The sequence below is a fragment of the Oryx dammah genome, unplaced genomic scaffold (assembly GCF_014754425.2).
Source record: "Oryx dammah isolate SB20612 unplaced genomic scaffold, SCBI_Odam_1.1 HiC_scaffold_2, whole genome shotgun sequence".
Taxonomy (NCBI): domain Eukaryota; kingdom Metazoa; phylum Chordata; class Mammalia; order Artiodactyla; family Bovidae; genus Oryx; species Oryx dammah.
In genome coordinates, this window is record NW_024070186.1 from 89,196,923 (window position 1) to 89,216,088 (window position 19,166).

Sequence of the window (19,166 nt, forward strand, 5' to 3'; positions counted from 1 at the left end):
AGGCACCCATGGACAAAGAGGCACCTTTAGGTCATGTGTGTGTATGATAAAAACACAGGCACTCATTGACAAAAAGGCACTTTAGGTCATGTGTGTATATGATAAAAACACAGGCACTCATGGACAAAGAGGCACCTTTAGGTCTTGTGGGGCAGGCTTCGAAGGGAAGAGGTTCAGGGTTGTATGCAGACTAGACTTCAGAACTACCCTTCCACCCCCCACCCCAGCCAAACCCAGAAACTGAACTTGTTCTAAATTAACACAGTGACCCAGAATTGTAAAGACCTGACTCAAGTCTCTGAAAATCCAACCCAAACCTCTCAGATATTTTTAAACAACAAGAAAAAAAGCAAACACAATATCCACCTTAGAAATAATACCAAAAAACACAAAGGCAACAACCACATTATATAATGAGAAAGAAACATTTAAATGTCCCTATAAGGAAAATGTACACATGTTAAAATACATTATATAAGGCAGTGGAAAACAGAATTCCTAGGTGGCTAATCTCCTGTTGTTTCCATCTCAGAGCTCGGAAGGGAAACCAAATGTTAGGGCCTGGCCCCTTGGAGGTTCCATAATATTCCTATTTCTCAGTTCCTCAGTCATCTCTCCTGGGGGACCCTGGTTGGGGGGAAGCTTCCAAAGCCCATCAGAATTGACATGGAAAAATTACCTTTTCATTGTCAATGTGGACAACATCTTTGGCTCCAGGATCTTCCTCCCACAGTGGGGGCCCTTTCGGATCCTTCAGAAAGGCCACTATGGACTGAGGAAAAGGGGAGAGAAGGGAAAACTCATTTTAGCCAGGAAAAGAGGTGAGGGGATCAGGAACCTGCCCCATCCCCTACCTGGAGACTACGGTGCCTGAAAGTGGAAGCCCGCAGCCTGTGGGCAAATGACTGGGGTGTGCCATGCCATCACCCATTGGCAGCACTGCTAAGCACCCTAAAAATGCACCCCACATGACACTCACTCTGGTCCACTGGCACCTATAATGCTTCTTCAGGGACAAGAGAGAGGAAGTTTGAGACAACTAGCTGGCTTATTCAAAACAGAGGCACATGCTTCTAATAAATTCTCTTCCAGAAAGTCTCCCTGATCAGTCTGAATAAAGGTCTCCAGTCCCGTGCAATGTAAGATACTTACACATTCACACAGCCATTAAAACTGTCAATGGCATAAGCAAGTTAATCACGCCTGCTTGTAACCTGCTTGGTATTTCATGATCTAAACTGTTTTGGGAGGGCATTAAATCCTTATCCTCCTCTCTGGGACGCAGGTGGGAAGCCCCCCAAGGCAAGGTGCTCATAACTGTGGCCCCCTGGTTGCTGGACTTCTCTCCTTAGAAACACTTTTCTAGACGGACCAAGACCTTCAGGATAAAGGGCTTAACTAGCCTTTGTCTTGTGGACAACTGACTCAGCTCTCTGCTCCCCTTGGGCAGGACATACATGGAGCAGGAATGTGTGGGGGTCGGGGGGACAAATCCCTCCGCTCCCCTCCCCACCAGCCACACGACGGAAGCTGCATTCCCTTGGCTTTCAAACAGTCATCTGAGAAATGCTGCTCAAAGCCTGTGAGAGCCAGGACCGGGTACCAAAACCCAGCTGAGCCTCTATCCCTCCAACCCTGGAGAGGTGGCCTCCTTGTCATCAGATGAGCCCTCAGTGTTCTGCACCTGGATGCAAGATTCCGTTACATCTGCCCGCTTTGAGCATGCTCCTGTGAGCAGATGATGACCTGGGTGTGCCACGTGTGTGCTGGGGAGGGAGGGAGGTCTGTGGTGAGGACGGAAAAACCCGAGTGCGGCTGTGCATCCAGCCCCCCACCGGTTTGCACACAGAGGACCTGGGAGGTTTGCTATTTCTTAGAAATTCCTTTTTGGAAAGAGCTCTATGGGAGAGTGGGAGACAGCCAGGACTTCGCAGAATTTCATTCAGATAGTGGTCCCTGTCTGTCCAAACAGAGCTATGAAACGCCTTCTGGCAAGAGAAGATGGCTGTTCCTACCAGGCAGAGGCGGATCAGCCTTCTCTCAGCACCTTGTCAAAGCTTCACTGGGATGATAACAGCCAAAGTGAGGCCAGCAAGGCTGCCCTGAAGCCACACTCACCCACAGCCACAGGGCACGCCTACGAGCCATGTGATTAAGATGCTTATGGGAGCCCACCCGCCTGCTGTTCCAGAAAGCTTGGTGCAGATGCTATCAACTTAGGGTGCACCGTGGACCTCAACAGTCTGTGCAGCCCGAGACTCATGGGAAAACACTCCCTCCAATGTATGTATGCACAGTGTCTAGGGATAAGGCCCACAGCTTCCAGGAGATTCTCAGTAGGATAGGAACTCAAAGTAGGTAGGAACTACTGCCCTGGGGCGGGGGGTGGCACTCCTGGCCTGTGCCAGCACCAGCCGAGTTAAAGTACTAGCACCCCACCCCTGCCTTGGCGTCAAGGCCCCTTCTGAACCATACAGGGGACAGCAACAACAGCCAGACTGTGCACCCACCCTGCTGGGGGACTCCTCCATCTTTCCAGAAATAGAAGCTCAGGAGAAACCCTGAAGGGAAAACGGGCCCGAGACCAAGGAGGGCTTCGCTCACGGCTGCTCTCCCTGAGAAGCTGGAGCTGTCGGGCAGCCACGAGGAGCTCCACCACCACACCTCCCTACCCTAGAGAACCCCAGGGACTCCTCCCCAATCCTTGATGGCCCCACGGGCTCCGGGGACCCTGGGACCAAGGATGCCCTCTCCCTACCTAGGACCTTGACCCTGCACCATGCTCAGCCACTTCTCCAGCTCCTTGATGCCAAGATCACAGGCAGGACGGGAGTGAGCAGATCCCATACACTTGGTCTTTGTGAGAAGGTGGACAGAAGCCAGGACTCGGCCTCTCCGACCCAGGCAGGTCCAGACCACCTACCTGGGTGTCTCTCCTGCCACTGCAGTTCTGAGAAGCTGCTATTCCCTGCTCCTCAAGCCCAGGACAGACTCCTCAGAGGGCCAGCTAAATATACACTGAACACAACCTCCAGACAAAAACCAAAAAGCCCCACCACTTCTATCAGCAATGCCCCAACACCACCCAGCTTCCACATCTGAGGAGCATGTGTTACCACTTCCGCTGACATCTTAACAGAGAATAAGAGGGGTTAAGCAACTCTAGTTGGTAGAATTATCTTTAAGTGTCTAAGTAGGTGTTAAGATGATGAGTAATCAGGCTGTCTGTATTAGGTAAAAGCTGCGGCAACTTAAAAAAAACAAGAGTTGATGGATAAACAAGAAATGACCAGGGAGGTAGGGGGAGAGAGGCAGAGGGAGAAGAGCATGGACAGCCACACAAACAGATGGACAGACAGAAAAGAATGGAAGGAAACAGATGGAAAGAGAGACACAGAGAGAGAGGAGCCCAGGCTCTAATGCAGTCTAAGCAGGAGAATCAGAGAGGGTGGGTTCAACTTATGCTGCGACAGAAGGAACACACGGCCCTAGCCAGGGCAGGGGAGGCCGCCTGGACCAGATCAGGAGAAGAATGATCTGAGGAAGGGAACACGGAGGAGGAGAACCAAGGGTAGTGGAAGGACTCGGGCCCCGGAGAGCTGCCAGGGGAGACAGGACAGCACCTGCAGGGCAGAGAATCTCCATTCTTATTTTCACTGACGCTTTTCTATCTCTTTTTGAATCAGATTTGTAGCCAAGAATGGCTCAGTGACGTGGGCATCTCATCTGGACCAAGCTGCTGCCCTGCCCGGGAACTGCAGGCTGTGCTAACCTGGGCACCGCTGGCCCCCTCAGGCCTATGGGCAGCCCCCAGGGACATGACTGCAGAGGTGAAGGAGGGCTCTGGACCACAGTTGAAGGGAGACTCTGGCCTCTGCAGAGGAGGGCATGATGTCAGACGTCTCACTGGACAGAGTGATGTCAGATGTCTCTCACTGAAAGAGTCACAAACTGTCTACAAAGCGGCAGGTCATCCCCACTGGTTTCACAGCTACAAACTTCTCCAGGCATTCTGCTGACCTATGCTCTACAGATGAGACTCCCTCAGATCATTCAAAAGGGCATTTGTGCACTCTGCCCTTCCTCCTCTGCTGAGAACAAGGCGGGGAAATTTACCTTAAACGTCACAGCTCGGTTATATTCAGTATGAAATGCACCATCCCTGTGAGAACAGGAGAAAAAGGTGTTAACTTTAGGATTGGTTATGAAGACATGGGCTTCCCAGGTGGTGCTAGTGATAAAGAAGCTGCCTGCAGGAGACATAAGAGACTTGGGTTCAATCCCTGGGCAGGGAAGATTCCCTGGAAGAGGACATGGCAACCCACTCCAGTATTCTTGCCTGGAGAATCCCATGGACAGAGGAGCTTGGTGGGCTACGGTCAAAAGCATCACAAAAAGTTAGATACGACTGAAACGACTTGGCACGCACTCACGTGAAGACACTTAACCTTTTGGTTTCCTGCAGAATCTTAGTAAGATTCAGCTGCTGAACACAGCTTAAGTTTGGTTTTTTTTAAGAAATAATTGTAAACACACAAAAAAATCATTCTGAAATAAAATTAATCTCACTAAAAGCTGTGGTTTGTGGAGAATACCAATGAAAGCTTTCAGCATTTATTTGGAAATTGGAAAAGTCTATGTGTACTTACTGGTAATGGAATAATTCAACCTTTTTGTCCTTTGCACTCAGGTCAACTTTCATCTTCTTGCACAATTTTCTACTTTCTGCGTCACTGAAAGATACAAATGTTGGGGAAAAGACACTTGTTACCTAAAGTCCTCGTGAAGGTTTTTGACAGAGGAGAATCTGCTGGTGACCTAAGAGTAAAGGAGATAACTTGGTATTCTCAATAGCAAGTGAGGCCCTCACTACAAATGAGTTCTCAGAGAACTGGTGGAAGGAGGGAAACCAGCAGGATTGGGACTGATCTGGAAAGACAGAGGCAAGCAGATGGGGAGGACATATCATATATCCGGACAAAGTAAGTTCCCTAAAAGCTTAGTGGGCAGGTGGTACATTGTAAGAAAAACCAGCTCAGGGGAGTGGTTCCCAATCCTGGCTGCTCATTAGAATCACCTGGGGGAAGTTCTCAAACATACTGATTCCCTGACCCTCTCGCAGACCATGACTCAGAAGCTCCACCTGTGGCCCCAGTGAGTTTTTTGTTTTTTAACTTCTGACGTGCGGCATGTGCCACCACCAGACCAGGGTAGGAGAGAAATGTTCTATGATGTGGAAGGAGTTACAAAATCTGATCAGGTATTGATAAAAGCCAGAGAGAGAAGGGCGAAAGGTTCAGTGAGGTGCTGGCGTCTGCAGGATCACACTCCTGCAGCTCTTCTAACGAGAAGCATCGGCTGGGTGCCATCCACTATTCCCCAAGTGCTTATGCCTGACCCCTCTAATCTTGCTTCCCATTCTGTTAGACCTCTGATCTCAAAATGTGGTCCCTGGACCAACAGTATCAGCACAGCCCAGGAGCCTGTCAGAAGTGCAAATTCTCAGCCCCCTCCCAGACCTACTCAATCAAAACACCCAGCGGGTTCTCATGCAACCGTGTTTTAAGGAGGCTCACAGGTGATCTGATGCCTTCTGCCACCCTGCCTGGCTCTCCCTCATCTCTCCAACCCCTCTCCCACCCCCATGAGGCGTGGTTTCCCCTGTGCCCTGCATCAGCCCCCTCATAGACCTCACCTGTTCTCGCAGCCTCCCTATGACCTCACCACACTCAGCCAAGTCTTCCCAACTTCCAACCAGAGGCAACCAGCTACCTCACTCATACAGCCCTGCTCCTTATGCCAGGACCCTCTCCCCACATCTCAGTGGACTCAGTGAGGGTCTCTCAGCACCCCCAACCCTGCACCAATCCCAGCTGACTACACTGCATGAGAAACTTTGTTCTACCTGGTATGACCACCACCTGAGGTAAGTCCTGTCAGCGCCCACCTGTTCACCTTTGACAGCCATCAGCTTCACACAGCTGTGTACCAGCCCTGGAGCAGATGGACTAATTACACCATTCAGCTCAATTCTAAAAGCCACACTCACAATGGACAGGCAACACTATGGAACCTCATTTCAAGTGTGAATATGCAATTTGCAATTCAAGAAGCATGTCTTGCTGGCCAGGTGCGTGAGTTGGAGAGGGTGTGTCAGGCACTCTCAGGGACCCCCCTAAACCTCCACACCATCCCTCCCTATGCAGTCCTACTTGTAGCGGGCATCACTGTAGCCCCTGCAGCTTCCAGCCACAACACCGCCCCAGCACACAGAGAACTCAAAAAACGCACACTGATCTCAGGAAGGAAGGCTAATGATGTGGCCATGGCTGCTCCCCCGGGGAGGTGAGGACCTTTTAAGATAGGGAGTCCAGAGAGGACAGACAAGCTGGGGTGCGGAGGGCACCCAGAAGGGCCAAGAGAGTGCCTCAGGGGGCCCTGTAACGTGCAGCCACGAAGCCACGCACCCACTGACGGTGGTGATTACCATCTAGTCTGCCCGTCCCGCAAGTGCTCTGTGATGAAGCCACATGGACAGGCAGCAGGGTCTGTTTGACAACTGAGTCTGAGGCGCCCTTTCCGTGCCCCAAGGAAGACGGGAGGGCTCAACTGGGTTGTTTACAACCATTCCCTTGGCACTTTCCCTGTCCGGCTTTGTTCTGCTTCATGCAACGATTTCTGGGACCACCGACTGTCCACTCAAACATGACAACAAATAGCAGCTACGGCAGAAACCAGGTCCAGGTGCCTGCGGCACCCTTGCCCTACGCTGGCATCCAGCAGGGGCACCCAGACTGCAAGGCAGCCTCATACCAGCACTCTCCTCGTGGAGCCTGGCTGGCAGCCTCTTCCTGTGATTTTATTGAAGCAGAGAAAGGAGAGACTGGGTCTAGTCTTTGCTACCCCAACCCCGGCCAGCTATGCGGAAAAAGCCTACTCCTTGGAAAAAAGCCTTGCTGTCCCGGGGAACCCAGGCCAGGCTTAGGAGTATCATCCCAAAGCAGCTGGGTGGAGCTGGGGGGTGGGCATGGAAGTTCCTCACCGGCATGCTCAGCCCCGCCCACAGCCAGCCTTTGACCCCATGACCGTCCAGCAACCACAACTCCATCTTGGCCACAGGATCCCTCAGGCTGACTCCGCAACCCTCTCCTCTCCTCTGCTCCACACACCACAGCCACCCCTGCCCCCCGCGCCCCCCCCCCCCGCACACACACACACTGGCGCACAGGCACCCAGGGCGGTGGGTGGGGAGCCGACTTCCCAACCTCTCTGAGCACCTCTGTTCTCAGATCCCAGGGCCTCAGCCCCCCTCATCTGGCACTGCCGCCGCCCTTCCCCACTGGCTCTCTGCCCTTCCCCCAATACATCCACTGACTGTCACCCCCATCAGAAAGGTTTGCTCCACCAAGCCGATGGCTTTGTTTTGTTCATGGCTGGTTCCCCAGGGTTACAACGGCTGCTGGCACATAGCAGGCGCTCTATAAATAGCCTGAGCGAGTGAGTGAGTGATGCTGGCTGTCGTGCTGGGATGAGGCGCTCATGGCTGGCTCCCTGGGCCCTGCCTACTTAGCTCCAGGAATCCTGCCAGGTGACAATTCCTGACAGTGCGCTCTCATATCGGCTCCCCCTCTTCCTACGATTCTGACTCTCAGAGTGTATATGTGTGTGTGTGTGCGCGCGCGCGCATATGCACTAACTGTGCAGTACACTAAAAGTCATAAGAGTTCAAGAAGGGGGTAAATTACCTAAGCTCAGGGACTTAAAAGGATCTGGGTTGATAGATTTCACAGTTAATTGTGCACCGCCCTTCCCTAGCCAATGACTAATGCTCTGGCGGGGGAGGAGACAAAGGCAGACAGCAGGGAATGAGCTGCTTTGCTAGGATGAGAGGGAGGGGACAACCACAGAAAGTGGCTGGCCGTGCAAAGGTCTTCACCTGTAACTCCCCAGACTGTCCTGCAGGAACCAGCCTTCTCTGCTGGCGCCTCACCGTCCTCTGCCTGGTTACTGGTTACTCACCCCCTGACCTGCCACATCCCTTCTTCCCCCGCCTCCCTGGACTCTGCTCTACAGAGAATGTGGAGGAAGATCACCGAGGCCTTTTCACACTTCCCTCCCCATCCCCAGCCCAGACAGACAGCCCAGTGTTTTTGTTCGACTTTGTTGTGGGTCGCTGGCCAGCAGTGCAGAGAGTGGCTGCAGGTACACAGTGCTGTGCTTACTAGATCTGCACATGCAATGAGGATCATTCAAGAGACCCACAAGAGATACAAGGTGAGAGGGTGAGAGCAGGAAGAGAGAGAAGTAAGGTGCTGGAGCCTCGGAAAGCGGGTACTCGATTTACAGAAGTCACAGCCTAAGTAGGAAACCCTCCTGCAGTGGCCGCAGCTGCAGCGACTGGGCATCTACGTCTGGCTCTGCCACTAGCCAGCCTGTGACCTCCAGTAGGACCCTGGTTCCCCAGCTGCAAAATGCAGAGTTGTCACACAAGTTGGACAGAGCTTTCCATCCCTCTACGGGATCGAGTATTACTAAAACACCAAGGCAGGCTGCCTGCATCCTGACGGACGAACCAGGAGCCAGAAGCCAGGACAGATGGTGGAGATTCAAAAAAAGATCTGAACCTCCATCATCTCTCTCCTAACTCACGACCAGATCCTCGCTTGGCCAGGCAACAACCTTACATCCACTCAAACCCTGGGCAGCCTCCTGCAGCAGGCAGAAAACAGACTATAAGGACCCCCAGCCTGTCTTGGACACTGTGTGCCCTTGGCCCACTCAGCCTTCCTGGGGTCCGTTTCCCCACCAAAGAAGAGACCCCATCCGCTGGGTCTAACACGGCAGGATTCTGAGCAGATGCACCTGTGACCCTGAGGGTGGGGAGGAGAGGAAAGGTGGGACATGTTCCCCGCTTCAGAGACATGAAGAAAATGAGAGATGAGCGAGTGAGCAAGAAACAGCATCAGAGTGACTTGGGGAGGACAACATGGAAGGAATGGGTTGACAGACAAAGCCGGGAGGCAGAAAACAGCCCTGGAAGAGCTGGGCCTCCAGTTTGCCAGGACCTGGGGACCTGGTCATTAGCCCTGCTGACAACAGGACTCCCACAGCAGGATCCTCCCAGGTCTGCCTGTCCTCCTGGGTATGACCTCAAGAAGGCACCTGATCGAGTATGAATCACCCAGCAGAGCTCATAAGAGAGATAGGATACAAGAAAGAGGAGTGTGTCATCCCATCCTCCACCTGCTTCCCCAGCCCAGCAGTTCTGGAGGGGACATAGCACCCTCATGAGAGCATGGCAGCATGCCAGGAGGTGTCTGAAGCTACAACAAAAGCACGACAACCTCTTCTGGAAGCCCCCTTTATATCCCATGGTAATTCAACATGCTTACATGTAAAGGAGCAAATAATTTCTGGAAGAAAACATGGGCTTCAAAATATGTCATGCCTGCCCTGGCAGGCCCCCAATCTCGGATCTGGGAAGCCAGTGCTGCTCCTGGGGAAAGACAGCAGATAGGAGAATGAGAGCGGGGAAGAAGGGAAATGCCGTAACATAACGACCTTAACCCTCGGGAGAAGAAAGCAGCAAGCACCCCATAAGGCTGCCTCGGCCCAGTGAGAATCAGCCCCTGGAATCAGCATGCCGGGCACAGGTCCTGCCTGCTGGCTCCAGCTTTGCTGCCCAGACAGGAGCACTCCAAGCCAAGGCCGAGCCCGATGCCAGGCTGCAGAGCACGCAGGGAATACCAACTCCCTCACACACAACCCACTTAAGAGCTGAACAAGTACCACCAGCCAACCCGAGTGTGGCTGCCGAGATCTGAGCCAGGAGGTAGAGTGAGGGGAAGGGAGAGCTGACAGGTCCCTGGACGGAGGCCAGAAAGCCTACAGACACCTCAGGGCAACAAGTTACAGGCCCGGGGCCTGGGAGAAAACGGGCAGAGAAGGGTGTGTGTGGCTGTGGGTGTGCAGGCAGGGGTAGGGAGGAAAGAGCCTGAAAAGCAAGGAAAAGAGAAGCAATATCCACATAGAGAAGAGAGGAGGAAAAAGACCAAAAGAATGGGCAGGGACCAGAGATAGGAAGAGGCAAGAGAAACCATCACAGGAGGAGAGGGGAGAGAGGCTGAGAGGGAAGGACAGGAGGGATGTCAGAGGCAGACACCTAGGGCTGGGAGAGACATGAAGACCAGAAGCCTCCCACACACTTACATGAATACACGGGCCTGTATGTGCATACATACAGGCACCTATGTGTATACACATAAGAGCCTGGTAGCTTCCAGAATGTTCTCAACCAGGCTATGTAGGGATGAGAGCAGCTTGGAAGATTCAACTCCATGTTTCACACAAGAGTAGACCGAAGCCCAGAGACAGGCAGTGACTTGCCAAAGGTCACACAGCTATTTGCTGTCAGAGCCTAGGCTCAAAGCCAGGGCTCAAATCTGCAGTCCTACAAGTTTCACAGCACCCCATAGTTCTTAAGGGTCCAAACAGAACAGTCTGTGCACTGCAGCTGACTCATCTCTCTTCAGAGGCATCCTCACAATGACCAAGGGGTCCTCACCCAAGGAAAAGCTCTTGAAGACAAATATATCATCTCCCTCCCTCCAGCTTCTTGATGCCCTACCAACCTGGCCCAGATGAAAAATAAAAAAGAGTAGAATGGGATCTCAGATTTAAATTCTATTCTACAAAGAACTTTCATTTACCTGATCCTCACCACAGACCCAGAAAGAAAGCAGAGTATGTATTACTGTCCCATTTTACAGATGAGTAAACAGATTCAGGGTAAGCAACCTGGCCAGGGTCACTGGGCTAGTAAGTAGCTGAGCTGACCCTTCAGCCAGGGGCTGTGTCATTACTGCACACCACTCTACAGACTCCCCACCCTGGAGCACTGTCTTCTCTTCGCCGGATGCCCCCTGGCCCCCTCACCTGCCTTCTAAAGGAGGAAAGCAGAGGGGCCATCATCCCACCCCAAGTCCCGGCATCCCCATTCTGCCTCCATCCCTTCGCTGGCAAGGTGGGACGCAGACGTGGGGAACCACACGCAGCAGGGCCCATGCACGGGCAGCCATGCTCCAGCTGTTCACCTATGGTCCCCCGCTCACACGCCTGCAGAGCAGTGGAGAGCACTCGCCGGAGCATTTCTGCCCTTCCATCTGCCCACCCCAGGGGCATCTCATTCAGACTCACGAACACAGCTGAGTGCTGTTAGGGCGACGGTTGAGAGCTGTCATCACAGGGCTTGGAAAGAACACACTAGGTTCCCCTAATGATTTATGGGGCACGTTCGGAAATCCCTGAGCAGGAGCAGCTGAGCAGAAAGGGTTCTCCAGCTCACATCCATGGGGATCTCCCTGTGTAATGGTGGTCCGTGCCCTGCCACCCAGGGTGGCCCGCATGGACCAGAGCTCCCAGTTCTATCCCTGTGGTTGTTCTGGGGAAGATTTAGTTGTATCCTACTTCTGATATTCTGGCTTCCAACATCATCCATTATAGCTCCATAATCCACCTACTTATCTAAACTTTTAAAAGCTACTTAATATTTCAGCTTATGCCTCCTCTTAGAGGCATGAGTTGAGTAGCAATTATGTGAACAGTCAACCCTTTGTCTTCAGGTTACCTCTTTAAAGTCGTAAGTTGCCCCCTAGATCTTCATCTTAGAGCATCAAGTCACAGGATTCTCTCTCCCAGTGGCACTTTTTATTGACTCCAGACATTATGTCTCCAAATGAGCCCCCAGTTCTCTTCTTAGTCTGTCTTTACACACTAAGCCCAGCCCCACACAGTCCTGCCTGTCCAGGGAGCAAGGCAGGACTGTCACCTCCAGACCCATTGGCTAGACAACCCGCAGGGCCACACCACAGGGAGCTGCCTGCAGGGAAGGCCAGGGCACGTGAAAGACCTGGTCCTCTGAAGGCGTGCCCCAAGTCTGAACTCAACCTCCCCTGTGAACTTTTCTTCAACCTTTCTAGGCAGAATGAATGAGATGACTGTAAGCACCTGGCTAGATGTCTGCTGCCTCCTTGCACACTGCAATCCTCACAGACACTATTAGCCAGGTCTGTGCCTCAAAGCACAGAGTAAGTGCCCAAGTGAATGGACCCAGGTGGATGGGGTCCATCCACCTAAACCAAGCTCTTCTGCCCACTTCCGCCACCTACAAGCCTGGGAAGAACTCCCTGTGATGAGGCTCCACTGGCTTGGTATGGAGATTCCAGAGCACCCTATCCCCTCTAACGGGCTCCATCACTTTGCCAGTCACACAGAGCAGTCCTGGTGAAATACAGGAGACAGAGACAAACCTGGGAGACAAGAACACTTCCAGACCCACTCTGAACTAGAAGTAACCAACAACTGAAATCTCGTCAACATGCGCACACACACACACACTACACACCCACACACAGCTTGACGAAGACTTCACACACACACACACACATCAGCAAACACAGCTTGACGAAGACTTCACACACACACACCAGCAAACACGGCTTGATGAAGACTTCACACACACACACACACACACACACACACACACGCACGCGCACACACACACACACACCAGCAAACACGGCTTGACGAAGACTTCTTCTGGTCTCATTCAGTGCTTTGTCAAAATATGACTATCAATTCTCTCCAATGACAGGCAGGACTCGCTTGAGGCTACCAACTTATAAAACAGTTGTGTCCCAGAAGTTTATTTGCAAAACAGCCACTGAGAACTTAGGTTGAAGAGGGAGAAGACTGCACTGGAGTGGAGCCCCTAACAGCTCCTGGAACCCACAGAGTGGGAAAGGGTCTGTGACTGAGGCAAGGACAGAGATATTAAAGGTTACATAGACCCTCATGGGCCATGCAGGAGAACTGCCACTTTCCCAGGAGAGTACTACCTCGTCCCCAGACTAACAGAACCGCAGTAGTACCTGTGACCCTCTCCCTTGCTCTCCCAAACTCACGTTCCCAATAAACCCCAAGTCCAGGTGAGGACCCAGCGGCCCTGGGAACACCTCCTGTCCTCGATCAGAAGGACATGTAAATGCTGGTGTCCGCCCAGTGCAGTGCCTTGCAGGCAGACAGTGCTCAACAAACGTGCAAAGAACAAACCTATTCTTCCCGACCTTTTCCATATGTTTCACTGTCTATCTGCCTTTGCTCTGTTTTTGCCAATCTATGCCCAATTGGGAACTAATTATGTGACAAGAGGTGTGTGTATATAAATCCCAGCAGCAAAAGTGCTGAATGTGGAGAGATGTGGCAATTATCCCTAATGAGGAAAAGGAAGGGAAGCCGAGAACATCATGGACTTAAAACTCCCAGACGTAGAAGGATCTGAGGAGTTTAAAGCACTCGCTTTGCCACACTCAGAAGGGGCCTCCTGTGGGCTGGCGTGTGATTCTGCCCCCGTGACGCTGACACAGAGTCTCTGGGAGGGGGCAGGGGCAGCAGGAGGAGAAGAAGCTCACAGCCTTGTCATTGGGACATGTTGGGGTAGGGGCACAGGCCAGAGGAAAGAGCTGGAAGGACTCAGCCACCTGTCCAGGACTGACCCGTGTGACGGAGCCTCCTCGGAAGCCAGGGCAACAGACAGGTCTGCCAGCTGACTCCCCAGTTGTGCCCTGTGGGCCCTGGAGACCCCCGTGAACGGCCTGGGCTGCGGGTAAGGCACACAGTTCTCAACGCAGACACCCCCCATAAGCAAGCCCACCAAGTGGCCCTGAAAACCATCTTGCCTCTTGGGGCATCAAGGCTCCTTCTGCCACCCTCTGAGAAGACAAAAATCAAGTGCATGACAACAGAGTGACAAGTAAAAGTACTATGTAAAAGAGAAGAAGAGGGGTGGGGAAAGACAGGAGGGGGAGCCACACCTACCCTTCTCCAGCCCATAGCGGTCCTGTGGCATCACTGGGGGGTTTCGGGGGAGGGCGTCCTTCAGCAGTTGTCTCTCCATCATACCTCCTCTCCCAGAATATCAATCAGGAACAATTCCCACCCCACCCACCAGAGCCCACCCCTCGCCCTCCAGCCACCTTGTCCCACGTCCCCAGGATCATACCCACAGTCCACCCAGCAGATGGTGCCTTGTCCTTTCACTGCCTGGGCTACAGTAGACAGTAACTTGAGATGACTTTCAGCTGCAGCTTCTGTAAAATAAATAAATAAATAAACACCTGTACCCAAGCACACTGCCCCCACCCCTGCCATCTTGCCTCGGGCACGGAAGGACGGAGGCCAGTCCTAGAGGCGAGGTTCTGAGCGCCAGCTAGAATACATCCCTGTGGGCAATGGTTCTAACTGAGGACCATCCAGCTCTTCTCAGAAAGCCCCGCTCCCGCCACCCTCACAGACACAGAACCCGTCACCCCTCCTTCAAGCCACGCCTCACACCTCACTCTGCCAAGTCTCTCCGATAGATCCTCAACTCCCTGTAGAATCTCTGACTCATTACCTTTCTGGGACATATTTTGAAAATTCTATAACCAAACAATTACAGTTCTATAACTAAGCAGGCAACGAGTCTGCTGGTTCCACGCTTGCCTGTCCTGGTGCCCAACCTGGGAACTGACAAGGGCAGGGACCAGACCTTTCCTTCACCTGTGCGCCCCACACTCACCTAGGGGCTCTGCACAACACAGTGATTAAATGAGGTTTACCTGTGACTCTGGTCTCTGATGGACCCACACTAAATGTACCCAACTCACCCTCACAGCCTGCTTCCCCAGCCCGGCAGTACCCCGGGGGGGTCAGCTGCGGACCATGGACTACACCTCAGGGCCAGGCGGAGTGACCGTGAGAAAGGAAGAGGTATTGGGGCAGAGCCCCCGGAAACTACGGTAGTGGGGCAGGCTCTTAGACATGGAGCCCCTGTGTCCAGGATCGCCATGCCACCAGCCTGCAGCGCTCCACTGCCTGGTGGCTATGGCTGGGCTGTCACGCTCCCCCATCGTCCCTGTCAGCTAGCTCCCTGGAAAGGGCCCCCATGCAGACACGGTGGGGACAGCAGGCTGCCGCCCTCACCCGCCAGAAACTGCATGATATGTTCCAAAGCCAAGCAGAAATGATATCTGAATTATTTGCCTCCTCAGATCTCCTTTTCTAGTGTGGATAATGGAAGCTGTTTGTGAACACAAAGCCTGCTGAGCCTTTTATGCAGTGAACAGAAAACATCCTTCAAGAGCCCTGCACAGAGCCACCCACAGAGGCCCTCCCTGAAACCCCCAGGCCAATGGCGGCGGGGGGGGGGGGGGGGGGGGCGTGCAGCCGAGGTGGGAAAGGTCGTCCTCACCCTTCAGACTGGGATCGGGAGGCGGGGGAGGGAAACTTGAGTAGAGCACATAAAGCCCCGTCCCTAAGCCTGCTTTTCAGCCATGGAAAGGGAGGCACTGGCTGGGACGAGGAGGGGGGAGAGAACCCAGTGCTCCTGAAGCCATGGGAGGCCCCCAGTGTCAGGATAGGCCTGGGCCGGAGGCAAGAAGGTAAAATGACCACTGGGGTCCAAGCCCAGAGATCCAGACCAGGGAGGAGCCAGGTGCACAGGGCTGCTGAGAGCTCCACTGCCAAGAGGCAGGGACAGAGGTTGGGCCAGGGCAGAAGAGAAAACAAGAGCACTCCCAGCCCCTCAAGCCCTGGGCTAGACACCTCACCTCACTCTCTACTCTCCGCATCCTTTCCTGGTGGCTGTGCCTTCCGTCACTGCAGACTTTGCACATTCTTCCTGCCTCCAACAGAGGAGGCCAGGCAAAAAAAAGGGGACAGAGGGACCCGCCCTAGCGTCCACCACCTGGTGGACCTCAGGCCAGGCAGCTCCAATTTCCTCACTCGTAAACTGGACATCACCTGACAACCTGCACTGCCTCCTCATGCTGCTGCTGTTAAGTCGCTTGAGTCGTGTCCAACTCTGTGCAACCCCACAGACGGCAGCCCACCAGGCTCCCCCATCCCTGGGATTCTCCAGGCAAGAACACTGGAGTGGGTTGCCATTTCCTTCTCCAATGCATGAAAGTGAAAAGTGAAAGTTGAGTTGCTCAGTTGTGTCCTACCCTCAGCGACCCCATGGACTGCAGCCCACCAGGCTCCTCCGTCCATGGGATTTTCCAGGCAAGAGTACTGGAGTGGGGTGCCACTGCCTTCTCCGCCTCCCTCACGGCAAGGCAGCAAATAAGAGTGTGTCTCAGAAGTTCCTTGCAGAGCCCTTCTAAGAAGGTGAGCTTATGTGAAGGGGTGTGCCCAGGGAAGAAAGTGAGGGTGTTCCTGGGTGGGCTGACGACCCCCCAGCTCCAGGGGCACCTGAGGATGTTGAGACACGCTTGTTCAGGGCCCTGGAGCCCAGGCCTCAGGAGAGACTCTTACTGTCCCCTGCCTCAGTTTCCCCCTATTCCCAACAGAAAAACAACCCCTGGGAGTGTGTGCCAGGCCCTTAGAAGGGCCAGCATGTGCCGGGTGTGTGGAGGACACAGGCCTCAGGAGGGACACGCGGCCAGAAGATCCATCAGCACCACCACCTCCCTGCCCCCGCCCCAGGCTGGGTGTCGAGGATGAGCGGCTGAGAGAGCTGTGCCGGAACTGGCCCCAACTACTGGCTACTGCTTCTCTGGAGCACAGGAAACTTGGCATCCTTGAGGGCAGCAAGAACACTTAACTCTGCTGGAACAGCATCAAGTCAGATGTTCGAAGTCGCAGCCAAGAGCTGAGCAAACCTCTCCGTCTGTGATGCCCTCTCCAGCCTCAAGGTCAGAAGAAGCAAACCGCTATTTCCACCCCACACTGAGCACGGAGCCCACTCCAAACTCAGTCTCTTGTTCTGACCCCAGAGCGAGACAGACTGGGGCCAGGCAAGGCCAGGACTGCCAGCCTGGGTGTGTGCCCCCATGCCTGGGGCAATTCAGCTGGAGACAGGCTGGCCCAGTCAGTCAGTTAATCCACAGCTCTGGTGAAGTGTGGCCCTGGCGGGGCTGGCCTGCTGTCCAGCAGCCAGAGAGTCCATCCCGGGTGGTCACTGTCCTCTGGCCTCCTTCACACACATTTTGTCTACCTCCTGAGACTCTGAGGGACTCCACGGGGCTTTTCCTAAGGAACCCTGGTAAAAGGGAACTAAAATAACCACTTAGGGATCCAAAGCAGCAGCACTAATGCCCCTTTGTCAGGACCCTCGGTGAGCAGTTTTTAGTCCTGGGGTCTCTGCCTCCCACCTCTGCCCCATCTCCTTCCTATCCCACTGTGTCCCTGACCACGGCCCCAAGGCCAGGAGAGGCACTCACCAGATTTGGAGTAAAGCACCAGTACATTATTCCGGGTCCTGAGAAGTTTTTTCAAGTCCTTGGGGTCAGAGATTCTCTCGATGAGTGAGGAGAACTTTGCGGAAGACAGCCACGTCGGCAGAACCACCTGGGGATCAAGGAGCCAAGGACCATGAGTCCCGAGTTCCAGCGGGCCCGAGGACAAGAAGCACCCCCAGATGTGTTGCCCCTAGGCACAACTGACTGGGGAGGGATAAGGTACACCCCTCCTCTCAACCCGACACCTGCCTTTTGCCTCACCCCTTCTCCAAACCCCAGGCAGCACTAGTGGTAAAGAAGCCGCCTGCCAATGCAGAAGACCTGGGTTCCACCCCTGGGTTGGGAAGATCCCCTGGAGGAGGGCATGGCAAGCCACTCCAGTATTCTTGCCTGGAGAATCCCATGGAAAGAGGAGCCTGGAGCACCACAGTCCATAGGGTCACAAAGTATGGGACACAACTAAAACAACTTAGCACTCATGCACATACTCTCCAAGTAGCACCCCTCCCACAGGGACTCTTCCAGCCCACTCCCAGTCACCAGCTCACCCTTCCTCTTCGTGCACTTTTTGTACGAGGCCATATGGACTGCATGGGTGCGTAAGCATGCTACATGGACGTTCCTGCCACCCTTTCAATCAAGACCTCTCTGGGAGGTCAAGGTCTGGACCCTACCCTGCCCTTAAATGTCACACAGTGGAGCAATGTGAAAACTCCATCCCGCCTAGAAGCACCAAAGCCCCAAATCCTCAGAGAAGTATGATCACCTCTTAATGTGATCCCACTCAGGATGGGAATGAATGGGTGGGTGAGGGGTTCTCCACTTTCCCCACTTAGCCAATGTCTAAGGAGACCAGCCAACAAGAAACAAGCCAATGCTCCCACAGAAAACCCTGAACACCCTGGGCCCTGGAAGTGCCAGGCACTGCTGCAGCATGAGAGGTGGGCTAGAAGCAGGAGCAGGGAAGGGGAGGCTGTTAAATGTCTGAGCTAAACTGTGACACAGCAGAGCCCCTCACCCACACAGCCGGCCAACAGGCCCCTGCACAGCCAGCAAAGAATACTGCGGTTAACACCTGGAGCGATGGAATAAGAAATGCTCTGCCAGGAGACACCAGGCAGGGTGTAGACAAACTGAACCTTGAGATCACCCATCTTCTCTAGGCCTCTACCCCCCAGCACCTTCCCCTCCCTCTTCCAGAATGTTGCTAACCTACTCCCCGCACGAGGGTTATGGAGGAATGTGGTAAGAAGAGGCAACTACAGATTATCCAATGCACTTGATCTTATAGATCAGTTAGTTTGACCAAAGTTGCATAGCTAATAAGAAGCAGGACAGGCATCTGAACCCCCGTCTCTCTATATGACCCCAGGTCCCCTTAGGCCACTGCCTCTTTGTAGCCAGAAGTCTTGCATTGAGTCTGAGCTCCACTCAATAGCTAAGATGCCCAGGCAACATCACTCAACCTTCTATAGACTTAGTGCTTCGCATCTGATGCAGAGATAATGATACCTCCCCTCGTGGGACAGCTGTGAGGATGAAAGGGGGTAACTTATCGAACATGCCTTATAAATCATACAGCACTCTAACAGTATCAGTTACTGTAATATATAATATAAATTTCCATCTCAGCAGAGTGGAAGGCAGAAATGTGCCATACTCTAGTGTTCCTAAATATAATCTGCCACTGGAAGCAAATTAACCTTCTCCACAGAGTAAAACCATCAGAAGGAGTTGTCCAGGGATGATTTTTCCTTTATTCTGCCCTGGCAGGACGTGCGCAATGCCTGAGGACCCCCCACCTCCATACAGCAGCTTTGAGAGTGCACCAAAAAGTCCATTCCACCTTATTATTACATGTTATTCCAGAAAGGTCCATAACAAAAT

General features: G+C 53.3%; 1 protein-coding gene across 1 annotated transcript in view; it reads right to left on the bottom strand.

Moving 5' to 3' along the window:
* PDIA5 (protein disulfide isomerase family A member 5) overlaps positions 1-19,166 on the bottom strand; it is a 92,248-nt gene that overhangs the window by 55,389 nt on the left and 17,693 nt on the right. The window contains exons 2-6 of the mRNA XM_040250410.1: positions 17,262-17,388; positions 14,060-14,147; positions 4,650-4,733; positions 4,117-4,162; positions 680-772 (exon numbers count right to left, since the gene is read on the bottom strand). Of these exons, the coding sequence (XP_040106344.1) occupies positions 680-772; positions 4,117-4,162; positions 4,650-4,733; positions 14,060-14,147; positions 17,262-17,388 (438 nt within the window). The remainder of the gene's footprint in view (positions 1-679; positions 773-4,116; positions 4,163-4,649; positions 4,734-14,059; positions 14,148-17,261; positions 17,389-19,166) is intronic.